We start from the raw sequence: 17,424 nt of genomic DNA on the forward strand, positions 1-17,424 counted from the left end.
TGTCTGTCTCATCTCCAGGTTTCTCTCAGTGGTGCTGGCATTACTCCATCACACCTCAGAAGACCAGAGTAAATGACTGATGTTTATTTTTGGTAATTGACCATCTGAATGAATAAGGCATATTCTTCGGAATCCATGGAATACAAATGCCAAAGCTTCAAGCGTAGTTTGCTAAGACTGGGCCAGAAGCCAAGAAAAGCCCCAAAATACAGGGTTAAAGCTGACCTCTGCCACCAGTGTGACAGAAAAAGGCAGGGCTGGGTGTCTTAAGCATGAAATATCTGCAGGCAGGGAGGCAATGGCCTTCCCCATCCACTCACATGGAATACCACTGACCCACTGGAGCGTCACATAAGCACAATGGTCTACGACACTCAGTTGCAGGATTGGGCATGCAGAGCCTGAGCCAGAGTCAACTGGAGTGGAAAGACTCCCATTGTCTTCACTGAGCTTTGGATCAGGCTTTTAGGTGGGCTATGTTAGCATAGGACCTGTCCTGACCTAAGTATGGCTCTGTTTTATAAAATTTTCTTGTATGTGCACCAAAACTCACCAGAAATGTATGCAGAGTTTATAAAAAGACGAGGGCTTCAGTCCAACTTTTTAAAGCTTTGTTGGTTTCTCTCACAACCTCTGGGATTTAATTAGTTTTTTAAAATGCACTTTATTTAAGAAGGATAAGGAAGTTTTTCTTAGAAAAAGCGTAAAATCTCTCAGCATTGGTACAGCTCTGCTGGTTAATGCTTATGGGCCATAATGTCCACAGTGCCTTATGTTCTGAGAATCGTTCCTTTCCATTGCACAGAAGACAATGCAGTAGCAACAGAATACATAAAATTGTCTGCATCAGACAGTTGACTTTTAAATGTTAATATTTTTTCAAATAATTGAAATTGCATCATAGACTGGTCCCTTGCCAATTATTGAATCAAAACAAACAATACATCTCAAGCCACATGGAAAAACAAGAAAGTGCTTCCATGTTGAACTCTTTTATTGATTAAAAAAAAGCAGCTGTGGTGAGTGGGTGTGGCCTCCCTCCAAAACTGACAAGGAGGAACAGGCCGGGCCTGCGGGGGAGGAGCCAGAGACTCCCTGTCCGTCCACCCGCCCAGAAGCGAGGGGGCAGAACAGGAAATATAAAAGAGAGACCCAGGAGCTCAGTTGGCAGCCAGCTCCAGGAGGGAAAGGACGTCCCTTCCTGCTCTCCAGAGCTACCTGCAGCCTGGTACCTGGGTGAGCAGACCGGGACCTGGTACCGTGCATCAGCGAATGAGCAGTGGGCAGCCTGGGGCCCAGAGGTACACCCGGAGCTGAACAGCCCGCCAGAACTGGTAATCCAGAGGGGCCAGAACCTCGAAGAATTCTAGATGCAGATGAGATGGCCATACTGGGGCCAGACTTGGAGGAGTTGCCCTTGGAGTTGCCAGAGACTTATGACGAGGCACGGGCCCTGACAGGGCTGGACCTGGAGGAACTGCCCCCCGCTGACCTCCCCAATGATCTGCCCGACCTACCACCCCCCGACGACATCGAGGGGTTCTGCAACTTGCCCCTGGGCAACTACCCCGACGAGATCGACTGGACGGTGGCACAACAGGTACTCAAGGGAAAAGGGACAGGAAGTAGCCCAGGGGAAGGGTCACCCAGTCCAGGGACTGGGGGGCCGGACAGTGAGTCAGTGTGTTGTGGTTGGAACCCTGCTGACTCCGTGGCATACCCCTCTGCCACGGATAGGGACCTGGGCTGGGACGCAGTGGAGTCGGGTGGGCCTGCGTCCCCCTCCCCCTTCCCTGACCACCCAGGGGGCCTCTGAACTGTTGGCTGTCCCGCCTGGGGCCTCTAGACTGCTTGTTGCCTATTGCCTTTGGGCTGCCCCGCCTGAGCCTGGAGTCTGTTTCTCTGCCCTGGGCTGGGCCAACCCCTGCCGGAGCAGGGTGGGGAGTGGGTGTGGCCTCTATCCGAAACTGACAAGGAGGGACGGCCACCTGCTCTACAGCAGCCAAGTTCTTCCAACCCCAAATTCTGTACAAAAATGTTCCTTGGACTGAACCCCTTTGGCTTGCTGCGTTTCAGCTCAGAGAGGATTTTTACAGCTAAAGCGATTCATTATTTGCCTTAAAACCTGATATAGCCCAGTGTTAGAATGATGACTGAGTACTAAGGAACACTTCAGAACAGCAGCTCACCTTCTGTAGTAAAACCTATTTCCATTTCTGCAGGGGGAGAGAAAAAAAACCCCATGGTTCTCAATACAAGAATTGGATTACATATAAAACACCAACTACTTTGGGAAAATGAACAACAGTCTCAAGCCATTTCTTGAAATGGCTAGTTGTGCTGAAAAATCCAATGCAGTCCCTTTGTAAGGATAAAAACAGACTCTATTTTAAATGCAAAATCTGGGCAAGAGTCCCCCCCCCCCCCCACAAAAAAAGTTCACTGTCCCAACCCTGAGATTTGGCAATGCAGATGGGCTGCACCTCGGGTGCTGTAGTGAAATGAGTGAATCCTGTGAGTTGGTTTAGTCTTCCTTTGGAATGGTTCAACAAGGCACCACTGGTATGCGGCAAAGCCAGCACTGGCATATAGTCATTGGAGGGAATTTTATAAAGTTGCACTTCTCAGAGTGTCCAAGCATTTTTCTGCTGTTGCTTAATTCAGATATAGCCCATGTCTTTGTGAGGCCTGTTTTGGGCAGTTGTACTTGGAAATAAGCTCCACTTCTCACCACAGCCTCTTCTTCTCCACCCAGAAGAGGCTTGGACCCTGATCTTGCCATCTGATCTATGCAGTCAGACGCTCAGCTCCCACACAGATGCAAGGAATCTGCCCACATGGATCTCATTGCAGCAGTGGGACCTTAAACTCGTAAGCCTCAGCATGAGTTTAGTAGCTCTTCTCCAGAATCTTTCCAAAATGTGTCAATACCTATGGTCATGCCCAAAGTGGCTGCGGTACTCAGGCTCTCCCTATGTTATGTACAGAAAATGAGGTGTAACAATACATTGTTATGCACCATGCTGGAGAGTCAGCAGTTTTAAAACAGCAGCATAAAGTATTAGCTCGCTAGCAGCCAGCAATGCATTCAGTTCCATTCCCCTGCCATATGAAGCACTCCTATTACTCTGAGTGGCTGCTCCCACAGGCTGGTGAGAAGGTGAGCTCTCCCCGTGCAGAGAGATCCCATTGCAACACAAGATCCCATTGCGGCACAAGAGCAAACTATGCCATTGCATAAGAAAGATTGGAAGTATGGCAAGAGCCCACCCTGGCTTAACCAGGAGATCTTAAGTGATCTAAAAGTCAGAAAAGAGTCCTACAAAAAGTGGAAACTAGGTCAAATTACAAGGATGAATATAGACAAATAACATAAGTATGAAGGGACAAAATTAGAAAGGCCAAGGCACAAACAAGATCAAGCTAGCTAGAGACATAAAGGGTAACAAGAAAACATTCTACAAATACATTAGAAGCAAGAGGAAGACCAAGGACAAGGTAGGCCCGTTACACAATGAGGGAGGAAAAACAATAACAGAAAATGAGGAAATGGCAGGGATGCTAAATGACTTCTTTGTTTCGGTTTTCCCCAAGGAGGTTAGTGGCAACTGGACATCTAACATAGTGAATGCCAATGAAAATGAGGCAGGATCAGAAGCTAAAATAGGGAAAGAACAAGTTAAAAATTACTTAGACAAGTTAGATGTCTTCACCAGGGCCTGATGAGATGCATCTTAGAATACCCAAAGAGCTGACTGAGGAGATATCTGAACCATTATCTTTGAAAAGTCTTGGAAGACAGAAGAGATTCCAGAAGACTGGAAAAGGGCAAATATAGTGCCCATCTACAAAATGGGAAATAAGAACAACCCGGGGAATTACTGACCAGTCAGCTTACCTTCTGTACCCGGAAAGATAATGGAACAAATAATTAAGCAATCAATTTGCAATCATCTAGAAAATAATATGGTAATAAATAACAGTCAGCATGGATTTGTCAAGAACAAATCATGTCAAACCAACCTGATAGCTTTCTTTGATAGGGTAACAAGCCTTGTGGATAGGGGAGAAGCAGTAGATGTGGTATATCTTGACTTTTGGCTTTTGATACTGTCCCGCATGACATTCTCTTAAACAAACTAGGAAATACAACCTAGATGGAGCTACTATAAGGTGGATGCAAAACTGGTTGGAAAACCATTCCCAGAGAGTAGTTATCAATGGCTCACAGTTATGCTGGAAAGGCCTAACGAGTGGGGTTCCGCAGGGATCAGTTCTGGGTCTGGTTCTGTTCAATATTTTCATCAATGGTTTAGATAATGGCATAGAGAGCACACTTATTAAGTTTGCAGACGATGCCAAGGTGGGATGGGTTGCAAGTGCTTTAGAAGATAGGATTATAATTCAGAATGATCTGGACAAACTGGAAAATTGGTCTGAAGTAAATAGGATGAAATTCAATAAGGACAAATGCAAAGTATTCCACTTAAGAAGGAACAATCAGCTGCACACATACAAAATGGGAAATGACTGCCTAGGAAGGAGTACTGCAGAAAGGGATTTGGGGGTCATAGTGGACCAGAAGCTAAATATGAGTCAACAGTGTAATGCTGTTGCAAAAAAAAGTAAACATGATTCTGGGATGTATTAGCAGGAGTGTTGTAAGTAAAACATGAGTAGTAATTCTTCCGCTCTACTTGGCGCTGATTAGGCCTCAACTGGAGTATTGTGTTCAGTTCTGGGCACCACATTTCAGGAAAGATGTAGACAAATTGGAGAAAGTCCAGAGAAAAGCAACAAAAATGATTAAAGGTCTAGAATACATGACCTATGAGGCAAGACGGAAAGAACTGGGTTTGTTTAGCCATGAGAAGAGAAGACTGAGAGGGGACATGAAACAGCTTTCAAGTACATAAGAGGTTGTTACAAGGATGAGGGAGGAAAATCTTCTCAACCCCTGAGGACAGGACGAGAAGCAATGGGCTTAAACTGCAGCAAGGGAGGTTTAGGTTGTACATTAGGTAAAACTTATTATGTCCCTTTACTGTTACTAGTGACATTACAAACCATGGGCCTATCACCCCTCCCAGGGCTCTGATACATTTTGGGGGCAGATTTTATCTGACAGTTCCCTTCTTTGATAATATGGATCCAATATTTTAATCAATCTTTTCTCTCCCATGACTACTCCCCTCCTCCCTTCTCTACCTGTGTTCCCTGCCTACTACTTTTCCTTCTTCTCCTCCTATTTTCAGAGTGGCCTCTCCTTTAACCATTACCAAATAGTGTCACTTGAAATGCAGCATTGTCACATAAGACTCTTGAGATGCACAGCAGCTGGGAGACTTGGCACTTTTCATATACGAGGTTTTCATATTAGATAAGTTACTACTTCAATAATAACTTCAGATTTCAAACGCTCCCTGTGGAGTCTCAGGATTCCCTCCCAGATGGAGTCCTTAGAACCACAGTCAACCTGATTTTTTTTAATTGCCTACTACTATTAAAATTGCCATTTCTGGTTGAACACCCTATAAACAGTGAACCAGATCCTCTGCTGGTGCAAATCAGTGTCAAAGAAACTACGCTGATTTACACCAACTGCAGATCTGGCCAGTATATCCTAATTTTATTTTTAAAACATCCCTTTAAGTATTTAAATGGGGTTTTCTGCTCCCCTGTTGATGTTCTAAGGGGTCTTTCAGTCAGGGAGAAAGTAAATGACAGTACAAAGGAAACAATGAAATCACCTTTTGCAAAGTGCTGTGAGATGTAAACAAATGGGGAGGTGGGAGGAAATATTGTTGCTTCTGTCAGTTATAGTAATTTCCTGTTTACATATATCTATAGGGGGTGGAATCTTTTCCAGGAAAAATCTGCTTTGCAAGGTGATGGAGTCCTTTTTAATGACCACTCCCCTCCATGCTTATTTCCCCCAGTGGCCATAATCTTTTAGCTGTGCAATTAGCAGTTTGAAGTACTAGCTCTTCCAGTCTACTAATCCACAAATGGGAAGCATCATTCTATTGTATATTGAACATGATTGGCTGAGATGGCTTAGCCAGTTAACGCTTGCACCATTTGTTCTCACTTTGAAAATTCTAAAATCTTCCAGAGAGGTAAAAATAGATCTGACAGTGCTATGTTATTATAAAGTAAGCTCATTGTTCATTAGTGCATCCAAATTCTTGACTTGGTAATAACCTGCCTCTTCAATGCAAGGACTCTGGCTGTCCTGGAAGCCAAATCATTCATCTCTATGGTTTGGTTTGGAAAGAACAGCCATTGTTCTCTATGGCTTTTACTGGATAGATGGGCAGGACCAGGTGGGAGATGCGGCTCCACAGCCCGCTCAGCTTGTCGGTGTCCATGTGGTTATAGGAGCTGGGAGTGTTGGAGTTAGTGAATTTGGCCCAGAGGAAATCATGGACTCTCTCCTCTACCTGCTGTAGGCCTATATTAGCCTCCAGCTTCTCTTCCTCCAGTAGGACTGTTAGCAGCAGTGCCACGTCTTTGAAGGCTGCACTTTCATGGTCACAGTACTTGTAAAAGATCAAGGTGGAGCCAGCCGGCAGTAACTCGAACCGATGCACCACCGCGGCCTTCTTGCCCTCCTCAAAGCCCATGCTCAGCTCATCATCTACCTCCAGTTTAGCTCTGTCGCTGCTGAGCGTGGCTTTACCAGCTCCGTTAATCTGGATCGTGCCAGCATGGAGTGAGTTGGAATAGGCATCTGCAATACGGTTGCTCAGGCACTTTAAGGTTTCTTCGCCTTCTCGGGCAGCAGTAAAGATTAAAATAGCTGGCTCGGTGTGACGGGAAGTGTTGAGATGCCTCTGCAATAGCTTGCGCCCTCTAACCCACAGGTAGGAGCTCTGGTCCGGAAAGCTGTCCTTCAGCTGATTAAACCCAGACAAGAAGGCCTCCAAGACTGGATTTTTTGGCACATACTGGGACTGGGAAGTGTAGTAGCCACTGTATATGCTGAGACACACCACAACTACTAGGACTCCCAATGAAGCTGCAAGAGAGGCAAGTCCTGTTAAAGTAGGTTGAGGGGAAGAGACATGAGAGAGAGAATGAGTGAGAAATGAGTGCAGAGGCATGCTGGAGGCTAGCACAGAGATATGCCTTGTCTTTTTCCATCTCCCAGACACCCACACCTGCTTTCTAATGGAAAGTGATGGGCTGACCGTAGCACACTGGTGAGGGCCCAGAAATGTTTAATGGAGCACTGAAAAGAACCCTCTTCCCTGAGGTTCTGGGACTCGCTTTGCCACTAAACAGAGGGCTCCACAAATCCACAGACTGAACTAGGGTCCCCAGCTTTGGAACCATGGCATGAGATCCTACACATTCCCTAAGGAAACTTCACTTCTTTATGGGTTTTATTCCCTTTTCCCCCCTAGAACTTAATGTACCAAATCCCACTCCAACAGCACTTTTTCACAACTGTTTTCTAACCCAGTTTTGTAGGCCACCAGTTTAGGGCACTCACTGGAGTCGGGGAGCTGCTTGGTGCTCAGACCTTTCCAACATCCCATCCACTTACCTATGTGCTGAAATAGCTTATCTATCTAAAGTACTTACATGGCCCCCAGTGCTACAGTGAGTGCCTCACAATCTTCACTGGATTTATCATCAATACCCCTGAAACGTAGGGAAGTATCATCCCTGTCCTTTGGATGGGAAACTAAGGCAGAGAGAGAGCAAGGCTAAGATCCTCAAGGGTATTTAGGCCCCTCTCTCTCATTGATTTCAATGGAGTTAGGTGCCTAAATATCTTACAGGATCTGGGGCTAAGGACCAAATTTTTAAAGATATGTGGGTGTTGCTGTGCTCAATGTTGCAATGCCTAACTGACTTAGGAGCCTAAGGGGACTGTGGTATTTAGAAGCCTAAAAGCCATAGGCTTCCAATGGGATTTTGGCTCCTAACTTCCTAAATCGCTTTTGCAAATGAGATTTAGGCTCCTAACTCAGTTAAGCGGCGCAAGGCTGAGCACAGCCAGCAATGCCTAAATACCTTTAAAAATCTGGGTCTTAGTGACGCGCCCAAGATCACATGGGCCAAACAGAGAATTGAACCCTGGGTCCCAGGGTAGCCACGTAACCACTGGACCATACGCAGCCTTTTACCTCACATCTTAAATAAAGATTTAGCAGCTTAACTTTAATCACCTTTTTTTTAAAAAAAAAATCTTCACCAATATTGCCTAGTCCTAGTATCTTGTTAGGTCTTTATTTTAAAGAGACAGTGGCCACATCACCACTTCCCTGCCACGAGGAGGGGACAAGTTACTTGGAGGGCCCTGTAGTTTGGAAGCACTGCTGCCAAAGCACGGTGCTGTGGGGTTGGTTTATGGTAGTGGCCTCCAAACTACAGTGCGTGCCCTCCCCCCCTCCAGGGGTGGTATGACAGGGCCAGACCAGCTCCCACAAGGGGCAGGGAGGGAGCGCCATCCAGCCCCGCTCTGCCCCCAGCCACAGCCCAGCCTCAGCTTCTGGCTGACTCCAGCCGCAGTTCTCAGCCCCGGCCATGGCCCCTGGCTCCCGACCGTGACCCTGCGCCTGGCCCTGCTCCCAGCCGCAGCTCTGGCCCCAGCTGCAGCCCTGCTCCTGCCCATGGACCCAACTCCAGCCTCAGCTCCACCCCTTCAGCCACAGCCCCACTCCTGTCTGTGGTCCCTGGCTCCCAACCACGGCCCTGTTCCTGGCCCTGCTCCTGACTGGAGCCCCAGCCACAGCTCTGGCCTCAGCCGTGGCTCCACTTCCAGCTCCGGGCCACAGCCCCTCACTCACAGCCCCACTCCTGGTTCCCAACTGGGTGCCTCCCGGTCCCAGTGCCGGACCGCAGCTATAAAATGGACTATAAAATGGATAGAAAGCTGGCTAGATCATCAGGCTCAACAGGTAGTGATCAATGGCTTGATGTCTAGCTGGCAGCCGGTAAAAAGCAGAGTGCCCCAGGGGTCGGTCCTGGGGCCGGTTTTGTTCAACATCTTCATTAATGATCTGGAGGATGGGGTAGATTGCACCCTTAGCAAGTTTGCAGATGACACTAAGCTAGGGGGAGTGGTGATACCCTGGAAGGTAGGGATAGGATACAGAGTGACCTAGACAAATTGGAGGATTGGGCCAAAAGAAATCTGATGAGGTTCAACAAGGACAAGTGCAGAGTCCTCCACTTAGGATGGAAGAATCCCATGCACAGCTACAGACTGGGGACCGATGGGCTAGGCAGCAGTTCTGCAGAAAAGGACCTGGGGGTTACAATGGATCAGAAGCTAGATATGAGTCAGCAGCATGCCCTGGTTGCCAAGAAGGCTAACAGCATATTGGGCTGCATTAGTAGGAGCATTGCCAGCAGGTCATGGGAAGTGATTATTCCCCTCTATTCGGCATTGGTGAGGCTGCATTTGGCGTACTGTGTCCAGTTTTGGGCCCCCCACTACAAAAAGGATGTGGACAAGTTGGAGAGTCCAGCGGAGGGCAACAAAAATGATTAGAGGGCTGGAGCACAAGACTTATGAGGAGAGCCTGAGGGAACTAGGCTTGTTTAGTCTGCAAAAGAGAAGAATGAGGGGGGATTTGATAGCAGCCTTTAACTACCTGAAAGGGGGTTCCAGGGAGGATGGAGCTAGGCTGTTCTCAGTGGTGGCAGACGACAGAACAAGGAGCAACAGTCTCAAGTTGCAGCGGGGGAGGTCTAGGTTGGACATTAGGAAAAAGTTTTTCACTAGGAGGGTGGTGAAGTGCTGGAATGGGTTACCTAGGGAGGTGGTGGAATCTCCATCTTTAGAGGTTTTTAAGCTGCAGCTTGACAAAGCCCTGGCTGGAATGATTTAGCTGAGGTTAGAACTGCTTTCTGCAGGGGGTTGCACTAGATGACCTTCTGAGGTCCCTTCCAACCCTAATATTCTATGATGCTACGATTCTATGACACAGACTGGGCAAAGGGGAACATTACAGAAAATGTTTGTGATCCACTGGGTCATGGAGAAGGAAGCATGCTTTCCTGCACACCTTTGGATGCCCTGGGAACTCTAGGGAAATCCCGTGTATGATGGGACTGAGCCAGACACACCTTTGTTATGGATGAGATCTGCTTTCCATTTCAAACCCACTTATCTAAAATCCCCAGTAATCTAAATTAGCAGTAGTTTTCTCAAATCCCTGTGCAAAAGAGTTAAACCCACCTCCACGAGAGCCTCCTGTCGACATAGCACTGTCTACTCAGGGATTAGGTTGATAGAACTGCGTCGCTCATGGGGTGTGGATTTTTCACACCCCTGAGCAATGTAGTTCTACCAATGTAAGTTTGTAGTGCAGACCTGACCTTAGAGGGACTGAGCAAAAGGTTTGAATGTGTTTCATTATCTGATCTGGATGCTGATTGTTTCCAGGGAAACTGTGAACAATGTAATGCACGAGGAAACCTTCCCGTTCTCACCATTGCCTAAAAAGGACTTCTCCTCCTTCTCCAGCGTTGCTTCCTGCCTGGCCTCTGTTTCTTGGGGATGGGATTCAGCCTCTGACTCCATCCCTGTGGATCAGATATTTTAAAAAAGGGAGATGAAGTTTGCCACTCACTAGTAAAGGCATAAACTAGTCTAACCACACTACAAAAAGTAGAAGCATTTATTCAGACAATACAAGGCAAATTTGTGATACTGCTTTCCGCTGCAGACGCCTCTACTTTGGGAGGCTATCACCCTGGAAAGAATGACATGGAACCTGTAGCTCTTTAAAGCCCCTCACAATTTCCCTTCTTCCCAAGCAGGAGTCCCACTCAGTGAGAATCAGCCAACAGGGCTCTGTGCTGAGCTGGAGATAGCTTCATCCCTGTTTAACTCTTTAGAAAATGCTGTTCAGAGGCAGCTGAGAACTGGGAGCAGATTCAGTACCTTTCTCCCCAGTACGGCTACAGTCACTGCTCTCGGCCAAATGGAACCTCAGCTTGCCCTGGTCAGCTCAGCCTCCAAATCGTGGGTAGAGCAAGAATCTTCATAACATGCCCCACCAGCAAGCATCAGTGGGGATCAGGCAGGAAGGCTGATGAGAGTTGTATCTTACCCAGCTAAGGACAAAGAGGGTGAGGCTGTCAGAGGGGTAATACCTGTGCGTATGAAAGTGTCTCACAAAATCATAGGGACCTCAAGAAGTCATTTAGTCCACCCCCTGCGGTGAGGCAGGATTGATCATGACTGATAGGAGCAAATCCTTCCCCTGACTCATTGGCATCACCTCAGGCTCTTAGGCAGCTGCACAAGCAGGGAAAAGATACTTACAGTTGCTCTTTTACCCTTTGAGCTGGTAGAGGTAGGAGAGAAATTACTACGGCAATCCCCATTAGGGGTCACGTTGCGAAAACCTACATCATGTGGACGGGTTCCTGTCACAGTGAGGGATGTTCTTAAAGCACAGGGTACTTAGTACACTGCATGGCAGCCCTGATTATAACTTTCTGGTATGGACATCAAGTGGGGGGATCTCTAGCTAAGCTGTGTGGGTGTCCTCACCCAGTGCTTCTCTAGAGATCAGCCTGCCTGCTGCTCACCCAGGGACATTCCATTTCTCTGCAAAGTTGGTAAAACGTCCTACAAACAGAAGATGCCTTTGGTTGTGATTAAATGCTTAAAGTGTGGTTCTGCTCTGAAGTGCCTGTGTGAGAACTGAACCCTCTCAGAATAGCTCTGCTCCTCAGTCAGGCCAAAAGTATACAAAAGTATATTCTTGCTGCTTTTTACTCCTGTTAACCTGCAGAACCAGCACAGCCCAGAGAGAGTGAGGTGGACTCTATTCTGTCTTGTGTATCATCAACAGAATTATCACTAATGTTCAATCAGTGACACTTGTGTGGCAACTTATTGAAGGTAATATGGTTTTATGGGTGTCCCTGAGGTCACACTTCAGCCTGTGAACCTCTGCTGCTGGTGATGATGATACAAAAGAAGGAAACAACTGGGGCTGGTTTAAAATATTCCATCCAAAATGGTTTTTGTAATGAAAAATTGGGGTTTCAATGACATGAAACTATTCATGATGAAAGCCCCTGATTGCTGTGAAGAATTTCAACTTTTTGTTGAAAAAACGAAATGCGCATAAACCAAAAATGTTAGTTTTTTTCTATTAAAAGTCTAAATTTTCTACAGAAAAGAAACGCATTTGCTGACCAGCTCTAGACGCAACCACCTTGGCTCTGAGGCCAGGAGGAGTTTGCAGGGCTCATAATCCGAGAAAACATCTTCCGACTTGCAAACCTGGTGCATGTGAGTTGCGGTCCTTGACTGGGAGACAAACCCCTCCACGCCATTCTTACTAAGTCCCTTTTCAGAGATTAACCACACATTCAGTTGAAGGCAAGGGATCCACAGAGACCTTAAATGTGGCAGCACCTTGTCATTGACTCACCTTCAGTCAAGTGTCTCTTCCTCACTGTGTCTTGGGGTCTCCCTCCTTCCTTGTCTGAGATATTCTCTCTCGTTGTTTCCAGGAAGGCTGCAGATGAAAGCATGTTTTTTTGGATTATGGGACCCTGTGGCTCTCCTCCAGGGGTAGGTACACTGTTCTCCTCTTCTGTTGGGGGTTCTCCAATGATGTTCTCCAGAGCAACCGGCACTGAATGTGTTTTCCTTTCACCTAAGGATGACACTGTGTCTTTGTCCAGGGCACAGTCTGGTAAACTCATTGAGTTTGGGGGACATCTTGTGTTAAGGTTCAGAAGACCTAGAGATTCCTCAGTGTACGTTTTCAGAGAAATTCCATCAGAACTCACTGGCCTCCCCTCTGAGGAATCTTCATCTATGGTGTGGGAGCTTTCAGACACACAGCTTGTCTCTTGGGGACCTAGTGTTTCTATTGCTGGGGAGGTTTTCAGTTGGACAGAACCAGAATCTTCAATCATCTGTTCTTGGTGGGTTCTTAGTAAACTTTCACCCTCTTGGGCCTGGGGAGTCCTCTCCATGTCTGGTCTGATCCATTCTTGGGCTGGGCAGACTGGTGGGATCAAAATGTCAAAAACTGTTTATTTGCTTTAATATAATAGTCAAGAATACTGAGTTGCCTTCTAGTTATCTACAAACTCCCGCCAAAACTCTTAGTCCTATACACTCCAAAACTGACACACAACAAGAATGGGGACAAGAGATTCCCATGACCCATCACCGGCACTGAACCACACTGGAATGAGTTTTCATACAGGTCTCAACTGGGCCTCTAAATTCGTGCCTGCCACTCTGCAAATACAATCATTTGTTCACGCCTATGGCCCTGCAAAGATTGGATCCTGGCTATTTTAGAAATGTACCCCTCTTTCTATGCTCCACACCCAGCTATTGACACCAGCCAGGACATACAAGTGAAATTTAAATGCCAAAGGGCTGGTCACAGAGTGTCCTAGGTGGAGGTTTCTTGACTCTGAAAGTATAGTCCATTAAATTGCAGGATATGTTATAAGGCCTAACTATGTATCTGGGGTTTCCTGAGTTGGTAGGTCAAGAAGAGGATGTATATTATGTTTTATTGTTTGGGAAATTTCTAGCAGTGGTGTTGACATGGTAGCAGTTTGATCTGAGCGATTTCAAACTTTTTTTTGCAACTACATAAAAAAATACAACTTGCTTCTGCTATATTTCTGGTCCTTATTTGTTGACTTTCTGTGGCTGTTCTACCAAAGAATTTAGATATGTTTGTAGAAACAGAAAGTTAAAGTAAATATTAGCGAATACTTGCACAAAGGAAGTTTTGAACTTGTAAATATGAGTATCTGCACCAGGAACCTGAATCTTAGAGTTCCAATCAGGGAACAAACAATAAATTGACAACTGGATGAATCACTTGATGATTATCTGTTCCGTTCAGTCCCTCTGAAGCACCTGGCATTGGCTACTGTCGGAAGACAGGATAGTGGGCTAGATAGACCATTGGTCTGACCCAGTATGGCCATTCTTATGTTCTTAATTTTAAGTGAACTATAGAATCCAGCAAAACTAACCAACATCAAGAACAGGAAAAAAAATCTTTGTTGAATACAATCATTTACTATGAATTACCCACTCAACTTTAGCTTCACTGTGGATAGGGCAACATGATTTTGTGTGTTCAAGAGTTTTTTGGGGCAGGAATTGTCATTTATCTTGTTTTACACTAGAAAATAAAAGCATGCAGTATAAACAGAAACAAAAATAAACTGGACAGTTAGACTTCTGAATACCCAAGTTGTGCACAGGTAGTGTTGGTGTGGAGATAATTCTGTTTTACATAAGCAAAACCTGGGCATACCAAGCTAAAGGCCATGTATTGATCAGTTGGCCCCCTTGGCCTATTATGTGACTAGTTATAATTTCCTAGTCTCTGGGCTCTGTGGAATTTGGATCCCAGAATTGATTCAAGTCTTCTTTGTATGGAAAATGTGTCCCCTAAGTCCACCACACACTCACTTCTCAAGCAAACCATATTCATGTTCTATGGGAAACTGGGAATTTTAAACCCAGCTCTGCTTCCATTATTGAATCCATCTGCAATAAAAGCCACCACATGGATACCCCTTTAATTGTCCCAAATATTGGCCTGTGGGACCTGTGTTCCACCTGATTAGATTTTCATTTAGGCACTTGAAGCTTGATTATTTCAGAGGTTAGGAAGAAAGTCCCCTCTCTCCTCTACAGTATAGCACAATTAGGTAGCTGTACTGTGTTTGTGTGCTGGGAGGTGCAGCATGGACTCTTGTTCTTAAGAACTGGGCATAGCTGTACTGTGTTTGTGTGCTGGGAGGTGCAGCATGGACTCTTGTTCTTGATCGTTGTTGTGGAGAGAACACTGGATACAGGATATGTGTGTATGATCCTGTCGACACGGGGATGGCTTGTTCTCACAGGACTCTGAAATTCAAAGCACTATGTTTGCTTTAAATATAAGATAGGCCAGTAGTAACTGTCAGGGGCTTCCTTTTATTGAATTGGAACTACAGAAATGAAACATGCTTTTTCCTTTCAAGGTTTTAGTTTAGTTGAGGAGATTTTCTCTTCCGGTGTGTCTGAAAATGCAGTTTCCAGGGGCTATAGCACTGGAGATATGCATGTTACCCTTTAATCACAAGACTCAGTTTTTCAAGGAGAACTTTGTTTAGACACAGATGCAGCAGTGCACAGGCACACACACGTCCCTGTCCCCCACTTCAGCCCATCCCTGCAAGTGTTACCCACCATGCGCTCACCCTATTCGTAAAGTGGCAGCTCCCATTTCTCTTATTATAGTAACAATGACAAATACAACAGTAAACAGATATTCAAAATTATTACTAAATGTGAATCTATTTCTGAAACATCTATTCACACCAAACATACCCCCATGAGGATCCTGGTTTCCGTTTTCTGCCATCCTTTTGATCTTCTGGTGTTTTGGTTTCTTGACAAGATTGTTACACTCCCTGATTAGGTCATAGAGATGCCTTCTGTCTCAACCAGCTTGTGCACAGCATCCCCTGAGCCAACTAAATACAAAGAATAAATAATGACTCATAATGGGAAACTTAGAGATTCTCCACACCACCAAAACCATTTATAAAGCTGTTTGGAGCCATGTGAGGCAGTTATCTTTATGATGCAATATACCAAGATGCACTTCAGAAAATCAATGACAGCTGAGGACTTCAGGCCTAGTGCAGTTGACAACCAGCTAATATGACTGAAAAGTTGTTCAACTGGTCTATCTATATGAGTAATCTTCAATTATGGTAAGGTAACTTAACAGGAAAAAACATCTTTTTTTACCCATGTAACAGAGCCTCAGCCCTTATGTCTGAATCCCATTGGTGGGGCAGTGATTTGGGAAGTTGCATTGTACCTGCCAGTGCTGTGGTCAGAGGACGTAAGTCTCCAGGGCTGTCGCACCAGCAATTTAATCTACACATTTAAAATACTTTTGAATCAAATTTCCACACACAGAATATAAATACTGGGGGGGAAGGAGAAGGTGTGGAAAGGAAAAGGAATGAGGAGGAATGCCTCTCAACCTGCCAAGTCACAAGAATGTGACCCTGGCTTTTGAACGTGTCACAAAGGCCCTAAATGAGGGTAGGACACAAATAATGGAGAAGAGCAATGTGGGATTCAGTTCATCACATATAAAGTTTTCTATCATTTCATTTTCAAGATGATGCATTTTTTATGCCAATAATTTATAGTCAGACAGCACTAGTGAGCAATGTATCTTGTCTTCAGACTTAGCTAAGAGGTATAAGTATACAACAATAGTACACAGCAATAGATGAGAGAAACTTTCCCTGATGGTGACCGGCTTGCATGCAAAAGTTCTGTTTAATACAGGACCAGTCTTTGCCCTCTGTGACTAATACATAGTCTAATAAGATACTTTGCCACACCAGATGGCCTACCCTCTAAGTGAATGCAATACCATATTTGGAATTAAACAAAACTGCTCCAAGGCAAGTGGTCAGAGTTATAGTTCACCTCCAGGAATTTCTGCTCTCTTCCCCACTACAAGCCAAGGCATTTGGTTTCTCTTTTGTGTTATTTAGAAAGAGCAGACAGTAAGAAATTAAAAGTAACTCCACTGTGCAGAGTTGAACACTTACTTGTGTGGATTGCAGCTACTCTTAGGTGGTATTTCTTAGCAGAGGGACTGGTACAGGCAAAGCCAAACTGCTCCCAACCACACACGTCCCTTCAGTTTCCAGGAAAACAGAACAGATCCTCTCAGATATACACACCCATAAACTCTCGTTAATCCTTCCACTGTCAACGTGACAGTGAACTTTGCACCCACACAGGGTGCTATAGTGGAATGCTGGGATATGTAGTTCTTCCCCTATTTTTTGACTACAGCTATGTTTCTTTGAATGAATAGTACCTAGCCTTAGATCAGTCAGTGGCTTTGTTCTGATTATAAACATGTATTTTCAGGAAATAACAAAACTGTTTGGACTTATTTACAGAACTCTACAATTGTATAGAGCATCCTTCAAACAGACTGTAACTCAAACCACTTTATATGTTAACTAAAAGAATTAAATTTACATCATCATCAAGGCAACTTCCAAAGAGATATAGCTTCCTGGCAGCTCAAGTGCCACTCAGATCAATCTCTAGCTAGGTCCTTAAGTCGGTCTGGCTGGATGTTCAATCTGTGTCCGTCATTCATGACTAGGGCCCTACCAAGTTCACAGTCCATTTTGGTCAATTTCACCATCATAACCTTTTAAAATTACTCAATTGCACATTTTCAGCTGTTTATATCTGAAACTTCACAGTGGGCTGGGCTCAGAAGTCAGCACCTGCCCGCAGCTGGGGGAGGTTCCTGGTGGTGGGTCTGATCTGATCTCTCTCACGCTGCTGGGAGTGTCAGTGGAGATCAGACTCATCTCTGGGTACCTTCCCCAGTTGCAGGAAGCTCAGTCATTTCC

The 17,424-nt window shown here is 45.4% G+C and overlaps 1 protein-coding gene across 2 annotated transcripts; it reads right to left on the reverse strand.

Moving 5' to 3' along the window:
* Window positions 1-1,024: 1,024 nt before the first annotated feature.
* LOC137144689 (torsin-1A-interacting protein 2-like) lies at window positions 1,025-16,743 on the reverse strand. 2 transcript variants are annotated; one of them, XM_067535148.1, is made up of 5 exons: window positions 16,597-16,743; window positions 15,347-15,492; window positions 12,414-12,998; window positions 10,453-10,545; window positions 1,025-7,021 (listed from the first exon to the last, which is right to left on the reverse strand). In XM_067535148.1, the coding sequence occupies exons 2-5, from the start codon at window positions 15,378-15,380 to the stop codon at window positions 6,258-6,260; spliced, it is 1,476 nt and encodes a 491-aa protein (XP_067391249.1). In that variant the 5' UTR covers window positions 15,381-15,492; window positions 16,597-16,743; the 3' UTR covers window positions 1,025-6,257. The 2 variants fall into 2 exon arrangements, with proteins under 2 accessions (XP_067391249.1, XP_067391248.1); XM_067535147.1 differs by having other exon boundaries at window positions 1,025-7,039.
* Between the last annotated feature and the right edge of the window lie 681 nt (window positions 16,744-17,424).

The sequence above is a fragment of the Emydura macquarii genome, unplaced genomic scaffold (assembly GCF_026122565.2).
Source record: "Emydura macquarii macquarii isolate MOO-44397 ecotype Brisbane River unplaced genomic scaffold, CSIRO-AGI_Emac_v2 contig_3477, whole genome shotgun sequence".
NCBI classification, from domain to species: domain Eukaryota; kingdom Metazoa; phylum Chordata; order Testudines; family Chelidae; genus Emydura; species Emydura macquarii.

Excerpts from the sequence above, each read along its gene's own strand:
- LOC137144689 (XM_067535147.1), bottom strand. The coding sequence starts at position 15,380 with ATGGCAGAAAACGGAAACCAGGATCCTCATGGGG. Across the intron at positions 12,999-15,346 it reads AAACCAGGATCCTCATGGGG|TCTGCCCAGCCCAAGAATGG; the intron begins GTATGTTTGGTG and ends TGATCCCACCAG. Across the intron at positions 10,546-12,413 it reads GAAGAGACACTTGACTGAAG|GGATGGAGTCAGAGGCTGAA; the intron begins GTGAGTCAATGA and ends TCTGATCCACAG.